The sequence below is a fragment of the Aspergillus uvarum genome (assembly GCF_003184745.1).
Source record: "Aspergillus uvarum CBS 121591 unplaced genomic scaffold BO82scaffold_95, whole genome shotgun sequence".
NCBI classification, from domain to species: domain Eukaryota; kingdom Fungi; phylum Ascomycota; class Eurotiomycetes; order Eurotiales; family Aspergillaceae; genus Aspergillus; species Aspergillus uvarum.
Window position 1 is genome coordinate 45,191 of NW_020291392.1, and position 22,494 is coordinate 67,684.

Below are 22,494 nucleotides of genomic sequence, written 5' to 3' on the forward strand. Positions count from 1 at the left end.
CAATTGAGGCGTGGTGTTGATTCCATCCATATATAGTATAGTCATTCATGCCTGGGGCACGCAGGAGATCCTCTGACCTCATCACTAAGCAGGCAGCGCAGCACAGACCACCACGTCAACCCTGCTTACCTCAGATCGTATGATTTAAACCACTTCTCCTCCTGCGCGAATTCCTTCGTCCTTTTGTTTTCTTCTTATCCTCCTGGTTGCCAATCGTTGTGCTTCCGCAATAAGAACCGCGGACAATGGTCGACCCATCACTACTATCCCTGTCCCTCAACTCTCTGCATGATGTTGGTAGAGCGGGCGAATGGGCCCTGCGGGGCGATTAGTGGTGGCGAGAGAGAGGTCTGGATGGTTCAACTCCACCGGGTGACCCTGGGTCCAATGGTCACCACGGCTATGGTACCTCGATTATCTATGGACAGGAAGTGGTTGACGTTGACTCGATTGACTTCTCGAACGATGATGACTCTTTCTCTTTGGCATGATGCAGGCTCAAGATGTCTGCTATGAGTGCTCCTTTTCAAATATCAAGCTCAACAGTCTGAGTTCGGAGAGGGCAAGTAGCTAGTCGGCAGCCCATACTTGGATGTGTTGTTGGTGGTGCAAAGAACGACAAGTTATGTTTGTGCGCTGTGGGTCTATTTCACATATCTATATTATTTCCGTAGAAGCATAAACAGAAATATTCCATGCCTTCTCTTTTTGCTCTCTTTGAGACAGTCCACCGAGTGACCCTGAAGAACCCCACCCCGGCGATCGGACTCGGCCAATTCGCAGAGGCCAACAATAACCACCACAACACCACCACAATCTACATCACTCCGTCCCCTTCAACTTCAACCCCAAAAACACCGTCTCCTCCACCAAAGGCGTCTCATAATACGGCCCGACGTCCACAAACCCCGCGGCCCGATACAACCTCAACGGCCCCTCCATCGTCCGCAACGTGTCGAGTCTCATGGCTTGATACCCCAGCTCCCTGGCCCGCTGCACCACCGCCTCCACCAACGCCTTCCCCAACCCCATCCTCCGTGCCTCTGGGGAGACATACAGCCTTTTCATCTCACAGTACTTGATCTCCGGTGTATTATGGTCATCATCACCACCATGACTAGGATCTAGGAATTGTGATCGTAGAGTGAGAGGACGGAGAGCTACGCAGCCCAGAGGAATGTTGTGCTCTTCTGTTGTGCTGCCGTAGGCCAGGAGAAGGTCTCCTCCGTACGCGGCACCGTATTTACCCGGAAGGGAGTTGAGCTCGGTCTCGAAATCCTGGAAGGTGAGGTCGATGTTCAGCCATTCGACGTAGGCGCGGAAGAGCGAGCGTATGGCGGAGAGATGCTCGGGGGTGTGCGCGGGGATGATGCGGTAGGGGAGCGGGGGGCTAGAATTCGTTGTTGAGGATATCATGGTTGATGCTTGGGGTATCAATTGATGAACGTTGAACAGTTCAGGTAGAGACTGATGTCATTGCTTGATTGTATTAATCTAGCATGCACTTTTCGTCTATCCGACGTCTGGTATCGGGCGTGCCGCTGTGGTGACTCAAAAAATTGTTGGTATTCTTGATGCCTCAGGCTGGAATATTGCTTCCTTTCTGCAGTGCGGGCCGAGCATCTCTTCTCCTCTTTCTCTTACTCCTACTTCGTAATTATCTTCCGTCTGGTTTGCTGCGACTCGATGAGTTCGATACCATTCAGGTCACTCCCTTCGATTGCCACGGCGCTTGATTGTGTGTGATACAAAGGAGCAGCATGTGTCCCACATCATCTGGCTATCAGGGTCCGAGGTCGAAATGTGTCTCGATCACTAGTTGACGGAGTCTATCTACAATGGCTCCTCGGCCTTATCGGTCGATACCTCTCTCACCTTCGATCAATCTATTATCATGGCATGCTCCGACACACCGGAATATTATCAACAAGGCATGGGCGGGGAGCTCCGATGCCAAGTCAATGCCTTGTTATCGTGCTCTATACTCTTCTGCAGGAATGAATAGACAGCTTTTAATCTACGCAGACATCAACTGAGATTATCTGCTCCGTGCTGGGCCTGCCGGCGAGCTTCCATCAACATCGCACATCGCAAGTGATTGGCGGCAGGTGTTGACACTGCATCACCCAACATGGCTTCTCCAAGACCATTCGTCCAGCCTGGTCGATGAACAGATGGAGTTCTCCAAATTAAGCCGGTCCTCAGAAGCTGAAGATCTTCCCTCCACAGCGAATCAGATCGCCAGCTGCCCCGGCGGGAAGAGCAATGCAACCCATCCTAATGCACACTACTTTGACCAACCTTTATCGATTGTTTGGCATCTGCTCCCATTGCTTCTTCTCCGAAGGAATCCCGTCGTAGCTTCATCTAGTCTCCGGCTGCAGAATGACGCTGTCACGCTCAATTGGCCATTCATCGTCCACAAACCCCCAGTCGCCCTGCGGGTCCTGACAGCATCGTCCGACTCCCGACTCAATTATCGGTCGGTCCTGGCGAATCAGCAATTCCTTATCAGCACATGCTGCTATCAGCCCTCATCAAAATGCAGAGAGGGACTCTCCACCACAACCGAGGGGTATGCGGCATGAGCGAGGCAGGCCGGACAATTGTCCATCACCGGCGTATAAGTAGCGCCAACTCCTTCTCTCCTTCTCGTTTGCTATAGCATCTTGTTTTATCTGTCTAGCCACACCCCCCTTGCTCGCTCTCAGTTCCAGCACAATGCCTCAAATGTCTCTCCCCGCCATGGGTGTTTTCGCCCTAAGTGCGCTCAGCTCCGGTGTCCTGGCTACCATCGACACCTGCCCCTCCGACAGCCCTCTCAGCTGTCAGACCGACAACGAGGCTTCCTGCTGCTTTGAATACCCCGGTGGCTCCCTTCTCCAGACCCAATTCTGGGACACCGACCCTGTCACCGGTCCTAGCGACTCCTGGACCATCCACGGTCTCTGGTACGCCCGTTCTTCCTACTACCTTCAAAAGTACTTTACAACTTGGCTGACAGTAACCGAACTCCAGGCCCGACAACTGCGATGGCTCCTACCAATCAAATTGCGATGCCTCGCGCGCGTACACCAACATCACGGAGATTCTCGAAGCACAGGGTCGCACCGAGCTGCTCGAGTACATGAACACGTACTGGCAGAGCGACGATGAAAGCAACGAAGAATTCTGGGAGCACGAGTGGGCCAAGCACGGTACGTGCGCTTCCTACACCGGGCGCTCTTATGACCCCCGAGCGTGTTCCTCAGGTCTCAACTATACTGACTTTACGTCGTAGGAACCTGCATCAACACCATCGACCCCAGCTGCTACACCGATTACACCGCCCAGGAGGAGGTCGGCGACTTCTTTGACAAGACTGTCTCGCTCTTCAAGACTCTGGACTCTTACACTGTACGTCTCTGCCCCCTCCCCGCCCGACCCATCTGATTTAAACAATCCATGGGGAATCGGAGCAGAGCTCAGAGCTAATTGGCACGAGCAGGCCCTCGCCGACGCGGGCATCACCCCTAGCTCGAGCAAGACCTACAAGCTGAGCGACATCGAGGATGCCCTTGCTGCCATCCACGACGGCTACGCCCCCTACGTCTACTGCAGCAGCAAGGAATTGTCCCAGCTCTATTACTACTTCAATGTCGCAGGCAATGCGATCGACGGAACTTATGAGGCGGCCGAGAGACGTGAGTTGAGGATCTTTCCGACAAACAGACTAAATGGAATACTGATGAGTTTCGTGTTTTCTAGTTGAGACCAGCAACTGCCCTAGCTCGGGGATCAAGTATCTGCCCAAGTCGAGCTAGATATCCTGAGTAGAGCTGGGGGATTTGTATCATCCTAGGGCTACATTGTGGAACACTGTTCGTTGAAGAAAAAGAGAGTGAGCGGGTTGGGGGTGGGGGATTGTAAAAAGCTTCGTGGGTGCTTTATTGTACATGCTACTACCTAGTGTGTCCTAAAACTGGTTGATGGAACACATGCCCGGAAAAGCTATATAGCGAGAGTCCACATCATCTATATGCGCAACTTAGGCACCCGTTGTTCCTCGTTTTGTCCATTTGTGTTTTAGACACATGTGCGTTTTGTGTAGTCTCATTGGACGGAAAGCGGCTACCAGTCGGCCGCTGGTGTTGGGGTGTTTTCGTCAAGACCATAACGGGTGCACGGCGTGCTGTGGGAGGCTGGCGACTTTATCGAACCTCATTGGCGAAGTATATACCTGGTCCAAACGAGTTCTTTTGCTTCATAAGCGAAGTGCATGGGGCCATGTTAATTTATTGACATGGTATAGTGGGTCTGAAAGGATATTCACTGCGGGCGTAGGTTTATGCGCATGCGAGATGATTAGTCCGCCAGTGTGATTCGCTTACACGCAGGTTGTAAGCGATCGTTGCATGTGAAGGTAGCCAGCCAGTCAGCCTTCCGATGCCGTAGACGGAACACTGGCAGCAACGTTGATATGAGCATCAGAGCGCGCGTGTGGGACGTGCTGATTCTGATTGGCAAAGCCCCCCGTCCATCCCGAGGATAGCGGAAGTTGCAATCTGTATGCAACGAGAAGAAGCAGGCGGCTATCCCGGTTCACAGCCCCTTCAGACGCGCATTCCGCCTCTCCTCCTCGATATTCGCACCCACGCGGTCCAGGAACTCCATGCGGCCATGGAAACCCTCCTTGGCCTTGCTGTGCACCTTGAGCTCATCCTTGAGACCCGCACTATCCACATACGCGGCCCAGTCCATCCGCGACTTCTCGACCGTATTGATCTTCGGGCCCCGGGCGTTCTCGTCCTGCCCGGTGATTTCGGCGGCAGGCTGCTTCTCCCAGCTCTTCTTGATCGCCCCGGTCGGGTTGGGGTCGAACCGCGAGACCCGACGCAGCGGTCTGCGTAGCTTGATCGCCACATCCTCGGTGGCGGTGGTGGCGGTGGCATCCTCCACCGCCGCCATCGTGATCGTCTCGACATTCGCATCGCCATTGTTGGCGAGGTACAGCTTCGCCTCGGCCGAGTCTTTCGGGACGATCTTTTCCTCCGTGACCATCTCCCCGGCGAACTTGTACGTGCGCTTGATCTTGACCATCTCCTCGGCGTATTTCGACGATTTCTGCGACTGTTTTGTCTGGGGGTCTGTTTCGGTGGAGGAGAGTTCTTGCATCTCCATGTCGTCGCCATTCTGTGTCGTTGGTGCGCCGCCGTCGTTCTTTCCGTCGCTGCCCGCGTGCAGCTCGCTGTTTTTCTCCGGTGCATTCATCATTGCCCAGAGCGCATCCACATCCACGGTCGCGCCGTCGATCTTGGCGAGGGGTTTGCGTTCGTCTTGCCTAGATGCATCCCAGCATATCGATTAGCACATTCAACAGCCTCCGAGAGGTAAAGACGGAAACATACGCGCGCATCTTCATAGCTCGCGTACGGACAAAGCCCCGCATGCCTCCCTCTTCCTCTTCCTCATCCTCGGCCTTCCGCTTCGCTTTGTCTTTGCGGATCGTAGCCTCGTCGCCGGAATCTAGCTCCGCAGTCGCAGCGGGATCTTGGACAGCCGTGGTGGTGGTCTTCCGCCGTTTCGCCTTGGGTTGTCCGTCTGCTGCTGCTGCTGCTGCTGCTGCTGCCTCGTCGTTGTCCTCCTCGTCCGACGAGGTCAGGCCGGCATCATCGTCGTTCTGGGCGGCGAAATCGTCGTCGAGTTGGAAGTCCGAGTCCGAGTCGGAGTTGTACTCATCTTCTTCGATGAGTAGATCGGCTGCCGCGGGGGTGGCTTCTGGGTCAGGCGCCATGATGGGGGTATGTCGTGGATCGAGTCAGTGAATGTGTGGGATAAAGTCCGTTCACAAGCTTCTATCGCGGAGGAGACAGAAGCATGAAAAGGTGTGGTTTTGCCGGGCGGTGAGCGATAAACACTGAGAAGGTAGATTATATAAGTATGACAGCCAATTATACTCGAAGTGTGGGGAGCCGAGGCTATCTCGTCCCTTATCGTGACGAGCCTATCGATTGAATCTCCATCATCGAGATGGGACGACTTCAAACTGTGGAGATCATGCTTGGAGCCACATGCGGTTGAGCATGACTCTCTGAGCTTTGTCAAAGAGCTCTCTCTGGCTTACTTGATCATCTCCAAGTCTCAATTCTGAACCCTACATGCAACCGAATCCCAAGAGCCGGCCATGACGAACGACGACTAATCATAATCCCTCAACCGAGGATGACATGGATCGACAGACCTAGTAGCATATAAGGACCCTTGATGTCGATATCCCATCATTATGAAAAAGCCAAGCTACTCGTATACAATTACACCCGAAAGACCAAGCAATGGCATCTCCCAACAAGCCCGTCGCCCTGATCATCGGCGCTTCGCGAGGCATAGGCCGACAAATCGCCATCGACCTCGCGAAGAACAACTACACCGGTACACTCACACTCAAGAATCCCCTCCCACCCTCCAAACCATCACCGTCCAGCTAACCCAGAGCCAAAACCCAGTAATCATCGCCGCCAAATCCACCTCCCCACCTCCCACCACCACAGATCCACAAAAGTTCCCCCCGGACCCCAACTCCCCAGCCTCAACCATCACCACCGTCGCCCAAGAGATCAACCTCCTTACCCCAAACACCGCCTACCCAATCCCCGTGGACGTGCGCTTCCCGGCCCAGATAGATGACTTGGTTGCAAAAACCCTCCGCCTGACCGGCGGCCGGCTGGACGTCGTGGTGTACAACTCGGGCGCGATCTGGTGGTCGTCCGTGGCCAACACCCCGGTCAAGCGGTTCCGGCTGATGCAGCAGGTCAACCCGGAGGGGCTGTATGCGACGGTCGCGGCGGTGCTGCCGGTGTTCGAGCGGAATGGGAACCGCGGCCGGATCGTGGTAGTCTCGCCGCCGGTGTACTCGCGGTTCTTCAGGGGGAAGACGGGGTATGCGATTGGTACGTCTCTTTCTTACCTTCTGGGGGAAGGCTAGGGTGAAGGGGAGAGAGGGCTCTGGGTTGGGGATGTTTTTAAACTGATTGGGAACAGGGAAGGTCGGGATGAGTGTGTTGACGCGCGGGCTGGCGATGGATTTTGTGAGAGAGGGGAAGACGGAGATGGCTGTTACGAGTATTTGGCCTGCTGCGGTATGGTTTCCCAGTTTTATGCAGGAAATGGGGGATGGTGCTGATGCTGTGAGAACAGGCTGTTCAATCCGCTGCTACGGAGATGAACCCCGCGGGGGATGATGAATCACGCTCGAAAGCGGACTTGAGGAAGCCGGTGAGTTGACACTATCTGCGTTTATTTATAGAATAGGATGCTGACAGATAACCACCAGACTATCTTCTCCGATGCAATCCTCGGGATCTTGAACACTCCCCCTCATATCGTCAACGGGATGCTCGCGCTGGACGAGGATTTCCTGCGCGATCACTGCGGCGTCACGGATTTCTCTAAGTACTCCGTCGTGCCGGGCACCAATCCCCGACGGATGATGCCGAAGAAGTTGCCGGTGCTGGAGGTGGAGGAGCAGGATGACGAGGGGGTGAGGATGGACAGTGCGAAGAGTGGGGGGGCTACATCTAAGTTATGATCGTTTGCTCATAGCAGACTAATTTTTTCATACTCTCACTGGATTGTGCGGGCTTGGGATTTGCAGTATTCAAGAAGCTTTGAAGCCGATATTAGCCCTACCAAATGAGAGAATAGGAAAATAAATTTTGGAAGACTACATCAGAGATATGAGGTGTGAGCACCAGACTAGCACATACAAACCTGTATCCAACGAGCATTCACTATATCCCATCCGGTCCAACAATACATACTTGCATACCCTTGATACTGTGCTGGAGGAAACCCCATTCATCATCCATTATCAACATCATTCGTCGCTCAATCGCTAACACCCAGGAGCACCCGAACACTCCCTTCCCTTCAAGTCCCCGGATACCGATCAACCTTGGTATCCACCATGCCCACCATCTCCAACGAAGGCTTCTCCATCACCCGCTGCCGCGACACATTCCGCTCCAGCCACAGCCCCGTCGTCGCGACGACGCCCATCACGATCTCCAGCCCGATCAACACCCCCAGCAACACAAACGAGGCATGGGTCACCGCGCAGTCCCGCGCGAAATGCGCAGGGACGTTACTGCTGCTGCCACTGCTACTCGAAGACGTCTTCCACTTGCACGTCCACGAATGGAGGGTCTCCGTATCGTGGAACCCGTTGCGGCCATCCGCGCCGGGGCGGTAGATCACGAACACGAACCCCACAAGGGCCGTGATGAAGCCCGAAAGGGCCGTGACTGCGGCGAGGAGGTTTAGCCGGCGGATGTGGGAGTGGGGCTGAACGTGTTGATTTGTTAGTAGGGAGTGTGTTTTACTATTGTTGACTGCTAAAGTAGGGATAGGAAGGTGGACTGACCGATGGAAGAAGCGCCGCGATGATGTAGATGAGGGTCTGAAACGCGATCACACTGCCACAGGCGAGCAGGGCCTTGGCCGGGCGCAGGTCCAGGTTCAGCGGCCACAGGTAGAGCCAGACTTGGCTGTAGCGCGAGGTCTGGCGGTAGTGGTGCAGGGCCACGGCCTCGCAGGCGATGGTCGGGATCGCCACGCAGAAGATAAGGATCGCCAGCCCCAGGCGAGCGAGGCGGAGGAGGCGAGTGCGCGTCAGGAACTTGGACTCCGCCTCGAGGGAGGCGTGGGACGTCGAGGTGAAGGACGCGGCCACGGTGGAGGATGCTGAGTCCATGGCTTAAAGCTGGGAAAGATTGGAGAGCAGATTTGATGCAGCAGAAACACGAAGCGAGAGAAGGCACGGCTCTTTCAGTGAGGGTCAAATGTCAAACAGCAACGTAAAGTGAACGTGAATTCGTCAAGCAGAAGTCGGTCTTGCCAGCAAGCCGGTCAGGCTCATCACCAAAAAGAAATCAAAAAAAGAAAGAAGGAGATGATACTTGAGCAGCAAGAACAGAGTCAGATGCCTGAGGACAGTGGGTATTTATTCCCCTGTTGCGACGCGAGAAAGCGTTTGGCTGTAGCTGCGACGAGTTTAAGTTGCCAAAAATAAATGCAGCAGACCCTGAGTGCCCACCCTTTGCGGGCTGCAGGAGCGGCCATCAGAGGCTGTTAGCCGCCCAGCAGGATTCTGAGCAGTTCATTTGCTCGTCGCTGCCCTCTGTTCCCCTGAAGAATCGTTCTTCAAACAAGCACCATGCACTCCTGTCCTTCCCGGGCGCTTAGGGAGCGGTCGGTGCAACCTCACCACCACGAATCGGGAGCGCGAAGTGCGGGAAAAGGCGTGCTTGCTATGCACAGCGCTCTTTCTATCTGTTGCTCGTGGCGGACAGAGAATGGTGAATTGTTTCAATTTCTCGAGGACTGTGCTCGTGAAGGATCAAGCTGATATCCTCCATGCTTGGTGGATATCGGCAGTAGAATGGCGGGCCCCCGGTTTGCCTGCAAGAGAATGTGAGCTTGTTGTCCGAGCGCAGTCTCCACGGCAGCAGAAGCACTCACCTGGCCAGGTGCCTCCTACAGGTGGCCATGACGAGCTACATGGCGAAAGGAAGTTTAGAACAAGTGAGGATTGCAATATGCTGACCGGTTGAAGAGTGTCATTTCAGCGAGCCGGAACATGTACGGAGTACATGTCATACACGTGATAGCCAAAATAGGTATGGCACGCTGCGAAAGGGGATCCTTTTTGGCTTGTTAGGTTGGAAAAGGAGACTATGACAGGTGATCTGAGTGACCACAGTCCTTAGGTAGGTACTAGGTAGGTAAGGTTCTCGAACGAAATAACTCACCCTTGCATCATCTTTTCTGTTGGATAGCATCTCGTCGCCAGCGGTTCGGATTACTGACTACTCCATGTTACCAAATACAACCACAACGACCACAACAACCCGTCGTCTGCTTCGTGGTGAGATCACCTACTCTGCAGCCAAGGAACTTGAAACCAATGTACTGCACTCGTTGAGCTATTGGGACCAGCAGAGTAGCTATTTCGAAGACTTGCGCCGAAAGAGCCAGCTTCTTGAAACTGTGGTCGCACACCATCTCAATTTGGTTCCGACGAGCTGCCGCATCGCCGAACCAAGCGAATGGCTCTCTGGGACCTTCAATGTTTGCATCCCAATCTATTATGGAAACAATAGACAGCATCCCGGCTTCCTACTTCGCTTGCCGCTGCCACACAGGGTTGGGGAGAACGTCAACCCTGGGAACGCTGATGAGAAAATCCTATGTGAAGTTGGTACCTACGCCTGGCTCCAGCTCAACTGCCCAGGAGTCCCCATTCCGCAACTACATCGATACGGGTTATCCACCGGCCAGAAGGTTGGTGCACATCCTCTTCTTATCGGGCTAGCTTCTGCTAAGAATTAGTTTACTGCTCTCGAAACCCTGCCTTTCTTGACTCGTTCGTTCGAAGTCGTCCGCCGCCATATTCTAAGCTTTTTGGGATTCCCAGTCCCATCTAAATATGTGGCTCACAGCAGCAAATCTACAGATCTCCTAGGAGTCGGATATCTCTTGATTGACTACCTTGATGTGTCAAGGGGTAGGATGCTGTCCGCGTCATGGAACCAAGGACGGCATGATCCTAGATTACGGATGAACCTTTTCCGCAGCTTGTCTGATATCATGTTGGCCATTACACGTACTCCTCTACCCAAAATTGGTTCTTTCATCGTGGATGAGAAGGGTTACTTAAGACTCAGGAACAGACCTCTCACTCTTGAGATTCAAGACCTGGAGAATCAGCATGTTCCGGTCGATATTCCGCGCGACTTTACGTATTCCACCGTTGACTCCTATGTTAATGACATCCTTGCCTGTCACGAGAGTCGCCTCCGTCACCAACAGAATGCGGTCAAGGATTTCCAAGACGCCTTGTTCCAAATGGCTGCTCTCACAGTGATGAGGGCTATTCGAAACTTATTCTTCCGTCCCAATCTGCGCCGAGCGCCGTTTTACATGAGCTTGACGGATCTCCATCAAAGCAACATCTTTGTCGATGATGACTGGAATATCACATACCTTGTTGACCTTGAATGGGCTTGTTCTCGCCCAGCAGAAATGATTCATCCGCCGTATTGGTTGACTAACCAATCTGTCGATGCGATTGATATTGACGCATACGAAAGCCTTCACAGGGAGTTCATGCAGGCTTTTGCGCAACAATTATCGAAGCGCTCATGGCAACACGGGAACCAGATCTATTCTATACTTCAAGAAGGCTGGAACAAAGGCACGTACTGGTATGCTCTTGCTCTCGACAGCCCCACTGGACTATTTAGAATCTTCTACGACCACATCCAGCCACGATTCTCGAAGGATCATATAGACGATGCAGCATTTTTCAAGATCACTATGGACTACTGGGCATTCAATGCAGCGAGGTTCATTCAGGAAAAGGTGAAAGATAAGGAGAAATACGATCGGCTGTTGCTCGAAGCTTTCAAACAGGCTCCAACAGACCAGATGCCTATGCATGAATGATCACGGCTATCTTGAACCTGCTTTCCCTTGCTGCTTCATACGTCACCTCCGCTGCCACTTCGATCAATTTCACGAGCTTGCAGATCTCTTGTTGCGGACTCGAGAGAGGCCAGCGCATTTCTGATTCGTCTCTGTTGGGCACTTCTACCTGATGAAGAAAGCTGATTCAGAGTTGGGGAATCCCCTTTGACGCCCACTTGCGCCTCTTCGATTGTAGCTTCATAAGACGAATCCGACCGACGATCTGTCATCTTGAAAGCTCGAAGGAGAGTTAACATGAATCTTCTTCTCGTTCTGTACCATGACTATGAGGCCTACTTTGAGACGGTGTGAGTATTTGTACTAAAGCAGATGGGTTAGGGTGTTTGGATGCCTAGCTTGGGCGGGGAACGAAGCAAGAGCAATATTCTCAGGTTGGAGTAAAAGCTGCACGTGAGATATACCACGAGCTTATCTGAGAAGCCAGTTAGAATGACTCTCGATGCATCAGCTGGCGCTAATGCATGTGCCAGGTGTAAAGAGGGGTTGCTGCTTCGACCTATACGGAGTACAAAACAAGCCACTTTGAACTCCCTCATTTCAGTCTGCCTTCATCCGCAACGGAGTCGGCCCACTACACGTTGCAGACATCGTGCGGATACATTATACAATTATCAGTTGTTGGATCTACAAATGAAACCGCAAGCTCGGTGTTATCAGCTAGGAATAGGCTCCTACTCATCTTCACGACGTTTGGCAAAGGAAGAAGCTTAGAGAGTCTACTAGCTTGTCTTTACAATAACAACACTCTGGAAAGACCAAACCCAGAAATCGAATCTCTCATGAGCCGAAATATGACACAGAAGTGGTGAGGCATATCGAACAATCCGTAAGTTCTAGAGATGTGGAGAGGGAATACATCCTGTGCCATTGGTTTCGGATTCGTCGGTTTGAAATGGCAAGCCAGATAGCATTCGCTTTGGACTATCGATCGAGCTACACTTGAACATGCCCATGTCGAAGCCCTCCCAGTTTTGAGTGTTCGAGTTATCGGATGCAGACACTCGTGCTTCCATGTCACGAGTGATCATTTAAGCGCCCACAATTAGCCCCTAGGCGTTGGTGGACGCGGGGTGGCCTAGTGAGGGATAGAACTTCCCATTTTTGCTGGCACAACCGGAGCACGATTACACGTAGGGCCATCGGGATGCTTCTCAGAGAAGGAGCAGATGACAATTGCGGTGGAAAGACCAAGGTATGGAGCGGTTTATAGCTACATCATGCCCGGGGGAGCTAGCCATTTGGTGGAGAGATCTGTTTCAAAACACTATGCTTCCTCGCCCTTCTCTGGTTCGGACTACCACATAGACATCAGCATCGAGTTATCGATAATCCTTTCGTGTGGTTCTAACTTGTTTTAAGTCTAACGCACTGGTGCACGCACTTGACGAAGATTTCAACCCCTTTGGTATAAGTCAAGCTTTGGGCAGTCTCTATCATGTGCTCAGTCCACACTCCAAGATGCTGCACGTTCATCTTTCCGCCAAGGACCGCCTTGGGAGCACTCAGTGGACAGACTACTTGTCGCCTCGCATCTTTCGCTGATTGGCAATACTAGCTCACTGCCACCACAGTACCGCAGTATATTTCCTCATTGTCGATGACTAGAAGCCAGCACAATGACTACAGGAAAGCTACCAGTTGATACATGCCCCCGTTCAATCTTCCCATCTATTCCCTCTAGGTGGACTTTCCAGGCATGTTGACGGCATTCTAGTTCATTTCTCCGTCGCTTCGGACAATTCTCGATATGGGCCGGACGTTTCTGTCCAATGCCTATTCTTCCTCTAAACGATCATACGCGTCTATTCCAGGATTAATGGCTTGTCTAGACCTTACTCCTGTCCCAACCCTTGACGACCACGCGGCCTGTAACCCGCCTTATGGCATCGTCCTTTGTTCGCACGCAAGCGATCAGACATGTCCAGAGCTCAAGACTTACGTCCCACAGGATATTCCGTACTTGCATACTCCTCCCCGCTTTCGCGTAGTCCTGAAACCCATCGGTGTCAGGCCGAGGAGGCGCCCTCTGGTGCAATCAATTGGCCCAATTTGATCCCGTGCCTCCCTGATACCGTGCCAAATCACCCCTAACATCCGCCACCCGGGTCCCTTTGAGTGTATTCGTGGGATCGGCGCCGCCGTCCCTCAACCTCAAGGGCTGAGATCCCGTACTTGATCGAAGCGGGATTTGTCCCCATTAGGATACCAGACCAGGTGCCGCAACTCACAAGTGCGCTTCCCAGATCCCCGACCTTCAGTCATGTGGTCCGCGCGCCAAGAGCAGATTCGGTTTGCACTACTATGGAAATCGTCACGGACGTTGACGTATTGTCGCTTTGAGGACTGGTGGCCACATCCCAAAATCCAGGGCTGGCATTGCGCAACACAAGCTCAGTGGCACACCAAGCCCGGTGCCTAGGGACAGGCCAGTCCTCCGCCATCCTGCCCAGACGGCGGACTATTCTCCGTGTGTCGGCCTAATGCTGGGCTACTGCCACTACCTCAATAGTTCTAGGGTTGAGGGCAGACAACGGCGGTGATTGATAAACGGCGGATAAAGATGTAGCCGGGACCCCATCTAGAGCGCAGATCTTCACACTCGTCAGACTAAAGACAGCCAATCACACCCTGATCAAAACTAATAACACGCGTCGTCCGGGCAAGTGATATCGCTAGGATGTTTCTTGGTGGTTCTTGGCAGGTGAGCTTCATTGCAGGGTCCCCACGGCCTTTTGTCTTGGCATGTGGGAGGGACTCGTCATCAGTCATTGCGCCGAGTATATTGCATCAAATCTAGCGACTTCCTCGGAGAGGTCACCAATCAATACCAAAACAAGCAGCAGGGGTGCATACGCCTTCATCCCGCTGGTTGTCTTTTGTTAGAGACTTGTGCAAGCTCTGGGTATAGTGTCGCTTTGATCAAGGAATTGATTCCGCATAGCGATTGCGATGTAGCCAGACGGGATGATGAAGCTGGACTGCAGCAAGCTCTTTATTTGAACCTCACTATGGCGATAAACCCTATATAAGAGGTGTGCAAGCCGGTGCAGAAGATGAGATGACAAGCAGCAACTCTCACTCCATCAGTGACGACTTCCTCCTCCTCGTCTTTTAGGCATAGTCCTTTCGTCTCTGGCCTCCTCGCTTTTTTTTTTCGATATCTCCAAATGCATTTCAAGAACATTGCCAACTTGGCCATTGTTGGAGGTGCGGTCCTCGCTACCGCCCATCCTGGCCACGAAGAGAAGCGTGCTGCTTCCGAGCTCCTGGAATTCAAAGCCAATATGCGTCGCGGGCTCGAGAAGTGCGCCGCTCGATTCGAAAGCAGTGGATTGAACGCCCGTGCAGAGGCTCGTCGTAGAGCCCTGGTTGACTCGCACCGCAAGCGTCTCGCTGCGCGGGATACCTCCTCGGTTCTCGCCACCAACCACAACGAGACCGGCAATGGCATCACTGCCGACTCATCCGAGAGCGAGATCTTTGGCAGTAGCAGCAGCTGCGTCCTCAACCCCGAGGGCGAGACGGGCCCGTACTACGTTCCAGGCGAGTACGTCCGCGCGGACCTCCGCGAGAGCCAGCCTGGTGTGCCTGTGACCATCGAGGGCCAGTTTGTCGACGTCGAGACCTGTGAGCCCATCACCGACCTGTACTGGGACATCTGGAACTGCAACGCCACAGGCGTCTACTCCGGCCTCGTCGCCACTGGCAACGGCAACACTGCCGACACCTCCAACCTCAACGCGACCTTCCTGCGGGGTATCCAGAAGACCGACTCTGATGGCGTCGTCACCTTCAACACCCTCTTCCCGGGTCACTACTCCGGCCGCACCACCCACCACCACATGGTGGCTCACCTGGATGTGACCGTCCAGGAGAACAACACGATCACCGGAGGCACTGTGGCCCATATCGGACAGATCTTCTGGGATCAGGACCTGATCAACGCGGTGGAAGCCACATCCCCGTACAGCGAGAACACGGTCACCCTGACTACCAACGCGGAGGACCGGGTCTTTTCCGACGAGACGGAGAACTCCACCTCGGACCCGGTGTTGAACTATGTCTATATTGGTGACGACTTGAGCGATGGGCTTTTCGGATGGATCACCATCGCCGTCAACGTCTCCGCCACCTATGACCCCAACTACAGCTTCATCTATACCTCCAGCGGTGGCGAGGCTGTCGATGACAGCTCATCCTCAACTGGCGGAAGCTCGCCCGGCGGTGGCCAGTCCAGCGGCTCCGGTGGACCGGGTGGAAGCGGCCAGCCTGGTGGCTTCTGAAGCTCACCCCGCTGGGTTTACCCTTGATCTCGCAAGAGAGAAAAGATAAAAACAAACTTTTTCGTTGTCTGTTGCTGTGCGCTCTGCTTTTTTGTTCTTGTCCAACAACAATCGTTCCAGCTTGATCTGCTCGTTTCCAATCTGTTGATCTGTGCTAGTTAGTTATTATTCTTGAAGTATAGTTCACTCGTGTTAAGAAATAAGATGCAGTACTCCTTTTGAGTGGCTACTCAATCTGACCCAACTAGCCCTAGTATTGGACCATTATCCCCGGTACACTGTACCTACTGCAGTATAGCAAACACAAAAAATAGCCCACCGTACCGTAGGTAGGTTACGGCAATGTTCACCCCGAAACCGGAGCACCACCCGCTGACATCACCAACTAACCACCACCCACTCCCTTATCAGCCAACCAATCAAACCCCAGGCGGTCACTCACCCCACACGCGGCGCGCTCTCGGATAAATTTTGGCGGGGAAAAATAAGGGCGGGATTGTCCTGGCAGCAAATCAATTGAGATTCTTTTTTCCTCCCCCTTGCAGGTGCATGAATTGGAAGTTTCGTTCCCGGACCGTCTGTTCATGCTTCGCCCGCGCATCGCCAATCCTCGATTGATTGGATCGGCTTCGTCTTCTGGCATCTGCGTCCCCAAACGATACTATCAGTCCGCCGCCATGCCCCTCTCCAAGCTGCAGGGCGTGAAGCTCCCCGCCTCGGCGGATTTCCACGGTGCGTTCGTTCGTTGCTAAGTACTCTTTGCTACTTTGGATACCCCGCATGCTGGACTGTGTATACTTTTGGGATACCGCATGGACGGTCTCAATTGGGTTGGGCATGGGAGGGGATGGGATGTATAGTACATAGGCTAATGGGTTAGGACGAGTGGGGATCCAGTCCACCTGCGCGATGGCGATATGATGAAGCTTGTGACGCCTACGATCCGACAGGGAGGTGTGAATACTGTTTTTGTTATGGTAAACCTACCTACCCTCCTGTGTCCCCTACCCTGTTCATTGTTTGGTGTGTATGGAATGGTATTTCGAGAATAGGATTTATCACCTGAGACCTATCATTCAACCTAATCTTCTTGCTCATCCTGTTGCCTCCAGCCGAATCTAGTCCCCCCCGTCACGACCGTGGACCGGGCCCTCGAGTATAAGAAGAGTCTGGAAGCGATCGAGCCCAACGTCAACTACCTCATGAGCCTGTACCTGCACGAGACGGTGACGCCCGAGACGATCATCGAGGCCAAGCAGCGCGGCATCACGGGCGTCAAGAGCTACCCGGCGGGCGTGACGACCAACTCCTCCTCCGGCGTGGTCGACTACACGCAGTTCTACCCGGTGTTCGAGGAGATGGAGCGCCAGGATATGGTGCTCAACCTGCACGGCGAGGTGCCCTCCAAGGGGGACGTGACTGTCCTCACCGCCGAGGAGCGGTTCCTCCCAACCCTGCTGCAGCTGCATGAGCGCTTCCCCAAGCTGCGGATCATCCTGGAGCACTGCACCACTGCCGCCGCGGTGGAGGCCGTGAAGAAGTGTGGGCCGACGGTGGCGGGAACAAGTGAGGATTGAGACCCTCATCCCTTTTATAAGCTGGGAGAGAGAATGTCGGGCTGACTGCCTCGGTGACAAAATATAGTTACGGCCCATCACTTGTCTATCATCATCGACCACTGGGCTGGAGATCCGTTCTGCTTCTGCAAGCCCGTCGCCAAGACCCCCGCGGACCGGGACGCGCTGCTGAGAGCGGCTGCCTCCGGCAACCCCAAGTTCTTCTTCGGCTCCGATAGCGCCCCCCACCCCGCCGTGTCCAAGAGAGGCGGCGACAAGATCGCGGCCGGTGTCTTCACCCAGCCCTTCACTACCCAGCTCGTGATCGACGCGTTCGAGCAGGCCTGCCAGAGCGGCGTCCTCAAGGAGGAGGACATCACGCCCGAGATCCTCGAAGGGTTCATGAGCAAGTATGGCCGCCAGTTCTATGGCATCGGCGAGGAGCAGAAGGAGTTCATTGTCATCGAGAAGAAGGATGAGAAGATCCCGAACATCCTGCAATCGGACAAGGTGGATGTTGTGCCTTTCCGGAGGGATCAGCAGACGTGGAGCGTCACCTGGTCGTCATAGTTATTCTGCCTCGCCATCAGTTGCGCAAGTTTTAAGTGACTACCCCTCGAATAAAACGTGCATCACTGGGAAGACTTGCTGCTTTGTTCGTTTTTCATCTCCACTAGGCGGATTTGTTTTGACCCTCCGCAAGTAGCCCCATGACAGACTCCAGCGCCTGCGCTTCTGCAATGTCGACTCTGCGGCCCGTAAGCACCGGGTTCACTTCATTCCCCGCAGCCAGCTGCCCGGAGCGTTCCAGGTGCAACCTGACTCTGCTCTCAATGTATTCGCGTCTCGCGTCGGCCTTGGAGTCTACCTCCATCTGATTCTCTGACTGCTGCAGCGTAGCCAACTTGGGCCGGAGCTCTTTAATTAGCGCCTGCAGCGCGGGCAGTTGCGACAGGATAAACGTAGTATTCGTGGTGATGGGCGTGTGCTGCGTATTGGGCCCGGCCACAGCCCCGACGCGCAACTGGCGCGCCGCAGCGCTCGACGTCAGGAACGACAGGTCCAGATCTTTCGTCGTGTTTGCTGTTGCTGATGGTGCCGCCTCGTCGCCCGCTTTCGTAGTATCCGGTTTCGGTCCATTAGTCGACAAAATCTGCCGTAACTGCGCAATGACTGCCTCGTTCTGGGCGCTCTCCTGCTTCAGAGCCCGATTCAACTTCTTGGTCTCGAGGAGCTTCTTTCGCTGTGCGGCGATCGTGTCCGGCGTGGGCGCATCCTCCGGCGGATGCAGGTCGATATTCTATTTTTATTTCATTTCAAACATTAGCAATGACAGTGAAGTGATACTCCAGACGAACGGAGAGTAAAACTCCTACCTCATAATGCTTCAACCGGATCCAACCCATAAGGTCCTCGGGGACCTTGAACGTGTTCCGCAGGACAAACAGCTCGAACTTATCGAACGTCTTGTCGACGGTCGCCTCCAAGAGCGTTTCCAGCTGGTGCAGGCCATTCTCAATCTCGAGCTGCGCTTCCGGGTAGATCACGTTGCCATCCTCGTCGGTGTCCGGGATCGTGGACTCGTTGGCGGCGTGCGCAAACCCGAGGCGTTCGGGCGGGGTGTTGAGGAGGCCCGTTTCGAGGCTGGAGATGGCTTGGTAGATGAGATTGTTGATCGAGTTGATTATGTCGTCGATGAGGGACTGGATTGGTGGAGGGGTGTGAGGTCAGCGATGGGTTTGATGCGGGTGGGATGGAGGTTTTGGTGGTGCGCGCGCGCGTATCGCAATACGAAATGCTGCAGATGGGGGTGTTTTTGCGGGGTGGGGATGAAGGGATCCTCTGCTTACTAGAGGGGTGTAGCTGAAATGCTCGGTGAGCAAGGAGGTGGTGGCGTCTGTCATGGTTGGCAGGTAGGCGCACTATCTGCTGCGAGGGTGGAGGAAAGAGAGATGTTGATGATGGGTTGTGTCTTGGTTTCTTGCGGGTGGACGCGTCAGGCGCGGCGCGCGCAAGATGCGGCGGAGAGGTGCGGGTGGAGGAACAGCGGGCTCAACTACTTCTACTCTACCTCTTGTCTACACGGGAAGACCTTTTTCAGGGCCTCACTGCGATGAGATTGGATGAGAGATGGTCTCGGACATGATACTGAGACTATCCTTGCCATCCACAAATTCTGATTTCAAGTTGAATAGTATTGAGTGACCTGTTTCTCAAGCGCGTCAAGGGCTAATCGAATCGGGCAGCCGGGGGCTCCAACTCCCTATCGGGGGCCAACATCTTCAATCTCCATCGATACAGTTGGAGATCAGGTTCGCACATTCCAGCCAGGCTCTCTCTATTCTTTCCAATGTTTCCTGACCCCTTTGCCAATATCGTGGTACCGTGCCGTGAGTCATGTAGCATTTACTCGTGCCGTCAGCTGCTCCGCCACCAACGGTTTGAGTCACCAGTACGAAGAACCGAGCCAGCCATAGGCTCCAAGTGAAACCAAGAAATCCCTTGAATTTGCGGCCCTAAATCATGGCGTATCACTAACTCCGTCCTTCACTGCTGACTGACAGTTCGCCTCCAGCTAACCAGCTAACGTGAGATTTGTATGCCGCCTGAAGGCTGCCTAGACAGGATTCAGATCCCATCGTCATCAACATCCATACTCATCATTAAAAAACCAGCTTCCGCTGTCGTAACCGTACCAGTCAGATCAGTACTCTAATACAAACCTCTTTCGTCCTTAGAAGCTGTACATATATGCAGTTAATCATGGCTCTTCCAGCTCCCGAGCAAATCTCACACGTCCTTCCTACTATGGACATTCCACCTTCATTGCCTTCTCTGTCGGAAAAAAGAAGTAGTTCATCTCGACGAAGCTCTCCAGAGAGAGTCGCAACCCTCATCCTCCAAGAGAAGCCCATTCACGCCCGCCAAATCCCCAAGAAACCCGCGACGGTGGAGAATCGATTACGCCCTGCTGCAGGTACGTCCCATGTGAACCGAGTCCATCATCCGATGGGCAAAGTCATACTGATGCTTTAAGATGAAGATGTCATCAATCGCTTAATTTGGGATCCGGATTACGACAGCGATGATTTCGTGATTGTGTATGAGGACCGGTTCGAAGGACGCCTTGAAGCCAGCTTCAATACGTGGAAGCGCGAGACGACGCACGATGAGTTCATCCCCCAACATCGGATCCTCCATATCAAGCGTCGGTCAGATGGAGAGATTGTTTGGGATAGAAGGAGGAGGATTGATAAGGTCTTCTGTAGTGGGAACTCGGCCTTTGACTATCTGGGCTTTCTTAGTTGAATGGAATAGCTTGTCGGATTACACAGAAATATCCCAAAGTCGATGTAAGGAAGCCACCTTCCCTCTTCGCGTGTGCTTCATAGCTCCTTCCATACTAGGACGAGTAGCCCGGGCTTCGTAGAGTATCTGCATTGGCATCCTGCAGCATAATTCAACCTCCTGTTTACTCGTGCGTACTTGTGCAAGGTCATCCATCAATAGTCAGACTCAAGGACGGTTTGTCGGTTCACTTGGGCTGATAATCTTATCCTGCAGCACAATGACTCCAAGACGTCGTCGATTCGAGTTCTCCTTCCGCAAGAGACACAGCGGTCCCTCTACGTCCTCTTCGAGTACCTCCCCCACGGTTCCTGTGCTCCAATCGCCCATGGCATTCCAAGCGCTTGGTGCGAGAACCATCTCCGAGGCGACCTTGAAGCAGAAGAATAAGCTGGATAGGGCGCCTGTCAGGCCTTCCATGTTCCTCGAGGAGAAGGACGACGATGAACATCCGATGTATCCCATCAAGCCCGGTGCGCCTGCCGATGTGAAGCCGACTCATCTCGAACGGAAGAGTATCGAAGGAGAGTCTGTGCTGCGTCCCAAAAGTCAATACTTTGAGGAGATGTTCAACATCAGGGGTCTGGTGACCTCCCCGAGGACTCGGATTACTCACGAATCCGTGACTGTCGTTGAGGTCAAGATCAATACCAGGGTAAGCATTCGACTGGTCCTTGTTGCTTTGCCGGAGGATATGGTAGTCGAATATGGACTGGAGACTGATATCAACCTCAGGTCAAGGACGATGACACACTGGCGTCGACGATCTCAACCAAGATGGCACAGATTCTTGAAAAGCCCGAGGTCTTCATCATGACCACAATTCAGCAAGATGCTTGTGTTTACTTCGGGAACTCAAACACACCGGCGTACCTGATGAAGGTGTTTGCATTGCCGTTTCTCATAGCGCCTATTATGAATCTCCGCAGCACCATCTTGATTCAGATTGAGCTCCAGAAGATCCTAAACATCGCGCCGAACCGCGGCATCATCTTATACATTCCGATGCCGGAAGAGAACCTCGCAACCAATGGAGTGACTGTGATGGGTCAGCTGGCAAACCTGGAGCGTGGCACGGGGATTTTTAGAACTATCTCTCGAACTGTGAGCCGAAAGTTGAAATCCGGTAGCACCCAGAGTGCTCCGATCTCCGTGGCCACAACATCCTCGTGGAATTTCAGTGATAAGAAGTCGCCAGCATCAATGACCGAGAATCAGTCTCACGAGAGCGAGGGCTCTAAAGAGAGGAAGAAGTTCAAGTTCAAGTCCAGGTCCAGGTCCAGGTCAACCACTAAGGCGAGAAGCTCTCTTTCTTCTGTAGTCCGTGAGGATGCAGATCAACCTGAACCAGTGGACAATGGTAATGACCAGCGGTGAATGCAGTCGTTGGCTTGGCTCTTTGTCTGTATTGATTTTCAGATTGGCACTGTGATTTTCTTGTGGTTCTGTCTTGGTTTGGCTGTCTTTCCTTTCTGTTTGTAGTTCTGCTGTACTGAGTGGGGTCCAATATCAAACCCGTTTCTTCCTCTCTTTTAGCTCATTCTACCTTAACTCTCAATGACTTTCCTTTCACTACCAACCTTGTCCTTCCAATCTTAGTTTATGATAACTCTCATTCGTAAATTCTAACGATCCAACTACGCGACATGGAACCAGAATATGGCCAAGGACGGATCCTGGAAATAGAAGGCAATCTATTCAATGCTCCCGATGGAGCGGCACTGATTCGTAAGTCGTGCTCCTGGGAGTAAAGTATCTGATCCTGATGAATCTAGACTCTTGCA

General features: G+C 53.3%; 13 protein-coding genes across 13 annotated transcripts; 7 read left to right on the plus strand and 6 right to left on the minus strand.

Annotated features, from left to right (window-relative positions):
- Window positions 1-703: 703 nt before the first annotated feature.
- On the minus strand, window positions 704-1,473 carry BO82DRAFT_359450 (GNAT family N-acetyltransferase). Its single transcript, XM_025636581.1, has one exon. It carries the CDS (start codon window positions 1,414-1,416, stop codon window positions 823-825), a length of 594 nt encoding a protein of 197 aa, XP_025486275.1. The 5' UTR covers window positions 1,417-1,473; the 3' UTR covers window positions 704-822.
- A 1,137-nt stretch (window positions 1,474-2,610) lies between these two features.
- On the plus strand, window positions 2,611-4,041 carry BO82DRAFT_359452 (T2 family ribonuclease). Its single transcript, XM_025636582.1, has 5 exons — window positions 2,611-2,951; window positions 3,019-3,197; window positions 3,281-3,396; window positions 3,488-3,683; window positions 3,748-4,041. The coding sequence occupies exons 1-5, from the start codon at window positions 2,722-2,724 to the stop codon at window positions 3,801-3,803; spliced, it is 777 nt and encodes a 258-aa protein (XP_025486276.1). The 5' UTR covers window positions 2,611-2,721; the 3' UTR covers window positions 3,804-4,041.
- A 540-nt stretch (window positions 4,042-4,581) lies between these two features.
- On the minus strand, window positions 4,582-5,773 carry swc5 (putative Swr1p complex component (Swc5); the record flags this gene model as incomplete). The annotated part of the gene is made up of 2 exons (XM_025631933.1): window positions 4,582-5,320; window positions 5,388-5,773. 2 exons carry the CDS (start codon window positions 5,771-5,773, stop codon window positions 4,582-4,584), a joined length of 1,125 nt encoding a protein of 374 aa, XP_025486277.1.
- Window positions 5,774-5,975: 202 nt separating this feature from the next.
- Window positions 5,976-7,753, plus strand: BO82DRAFT_217248 (short chain dehydrogenase family protein). Its single transcript, XM_025630749.1, has 5 exons — window positions 5,976-6,408; window positions 6,483-6,926; window positions 7,018-7,115; window positions 7,174-7,251; window positions 7,310-7,753. Exons 1-5 carry the CDS (start codon window positions 6,312-6,314, stop codon window positions 7,562-7,564), a joined length of 972 nt encoding a protein of 323 aa, XP_025486278.1. The 5' UTR covers window positions 5,976-6,311; the 3' UTR covers window positions 7,565-7,753.
- A 236-nt stretch (window positions 7,754-7,989) lies between these two features.
- On the minus strand, window positions 7,990-8,683 carry BO82DRAFT_265386 (uncharacterized protein; the record flags this gene model as incomplete). Its single annotated transcript, XM_025630949.1, has 2 exons — window positions 7,990-8,319; window positions 8,399-8,683. Coding segments are annotated over 2 exons (615 nt in total), but the record flags the coding sequence as incomplete, so codon positions are not given.
- Window positions 8,684-9,644: 961 nt separating this feature from the next.
- Window positions 9,645-11,499, plus strand: BO82DRAFT_217268 (uncharacterized protein). Its single transcript, XM_025630750.1, has 2 exons — window positions 9,645-10,317; window positions 10,366-11,499. Exons 1-2 carry the CDS (start codon window positions 9,850-9,852, stop codon window positions 11,479-11,481), a joined length of 1,584 nt encoding a protein of 527 aa, XP_025486280.1. The 5' UTR covers window positions 9,645-9,849; the 3' UTR covers window positions 11,482-11,499.
- Window positions 11,500-11,516: 17 nt separating this feature from the next.
- BO82DRAFT_297127 (uncharacterized protein) lies at window positions 11,517-11,732 on the minus strand (the record flags this gene model as incomplete). Its single annotated transcript, XM_025631936.1, has 1 exon — window positions 11,517-11,732. The coding sequence occupies one exon, from the start codon at window positions 11,730-11,732 to the stop codon at window positions 11,517-11,519; it is 216 nt and encodes a 71-aa protein (XP_025486281.1).
- Window positions 11,733-14,027: 2,295 nt separating this feature from the next.
- On the minus strand, window positions 14,028-14,427 carry BO82DRAFT_359457 (uncharacterized protein). Its single transcript, XM_025636583.1, has one exon. It carries the CDS (start codon window positions 14,290-14,292, stop codon window positions 14,131-14,133), a length of 162 nt encoding a protein of 53 aa, XP_025486282.1. The 5' UTR covers window positions 14,293-14,427; the 3' UTR covers window positions 14,028-14,130.
- Window positions 14,328-16,033, plus strand: BO82DRAFT_217198 (intradiol ring-cleavage dioxygenase). Its single transcript, XM_025630748.1, has one exon. The coding sequence runs from the start codon at window positions 14,691-14,693 to the stop codon at window positions 15,804-15,806; it is 1,116 nt and encodes a 371-aa protein (XP_025486283.1). The 5' UTR covers window positions 14,328-14,690; the 3' UTR covers window positions 15,807-16,033.
- A 450-nt stretch (window positions 16,034-16,483) lies between these two features.
- On the plus strand, window positions 16,484-17,932 carry BO82DRAFT_297083 (dihydroorotase; the record flags this gene model as incomplete). The annotated part of the gene is made up of 4 exons (XM_025631932.1): window positions 16,484-16,538; window positions 16,704-16,783; window positions 16,919-17,372; window positions 17,451-17,932. 4 exons carry the CDS (start codon window positions 16,484-16,486, stop codon window positions 17,930-17,932), a joined length of 1,071 nt encoding a protein of 356 aa, XP_025486284.1.
- A 103-nt stretch (window positions 17,933-18,035) lies between these two features.
- BO82DRAFT_379086 (MIND complex subunit MTW1) lies at window positions 18,036-19,266 on the minus strand (the record flags this gene model as incomplete). Its single annotated transcript, XM_025637667.1, has 3 exons — window positions 18,036-18,662; window positions 18,739-19,065; window positions 19,213-19,266. The coding sequence occupies 3 exons, from the start codon at window positions 19,264-19,266 to the stop codon at window positions 18,036-18,038; spliced, it is 1,008 nt and encodes a 335-aa protein (XP_025486285.1).
- A 970-nt stretch (window positions 19,267-20,236) lies between these two features.
- BO82DRAFT_261763 (DUF504 domain-containing protein) lies at window positions 20,237-20,671 on the plus strand (the record flags this gene model as incomplete). The annotated part of the gene is made up of 2 exons (XM_025630934.1): window positions 20,237-20,339; window positions 20,400-20,671. Coding segments are annotated over 2 exons (375 nt in total), but the record flags the coding sequence as incomplete, so codon positions are not given.
- Window positions 20,672-20,930: 259 nt separating this feature from the next.
- Window positions 20,931-22,442, plus strand: BO82DRAFT_427089 (MIF domain protein; the record flags this gene model as incomplete). Its single annotated transcript, XM_025640380.1, has 3 exons — window positions 20,931-21,365; window positions 21,446-21,963; window positions 22,427-22,442. 3 exons carry the CDS (start codon window positions 20,931-20,933, stop codon window positions 22,440-22,442), a joined length of 969 nt encoding a protein of 322 aa, XP_025486287.1.
- Between the last annotated feature and the right edge of the window lie 52 nt (window positions 22,443-22,494).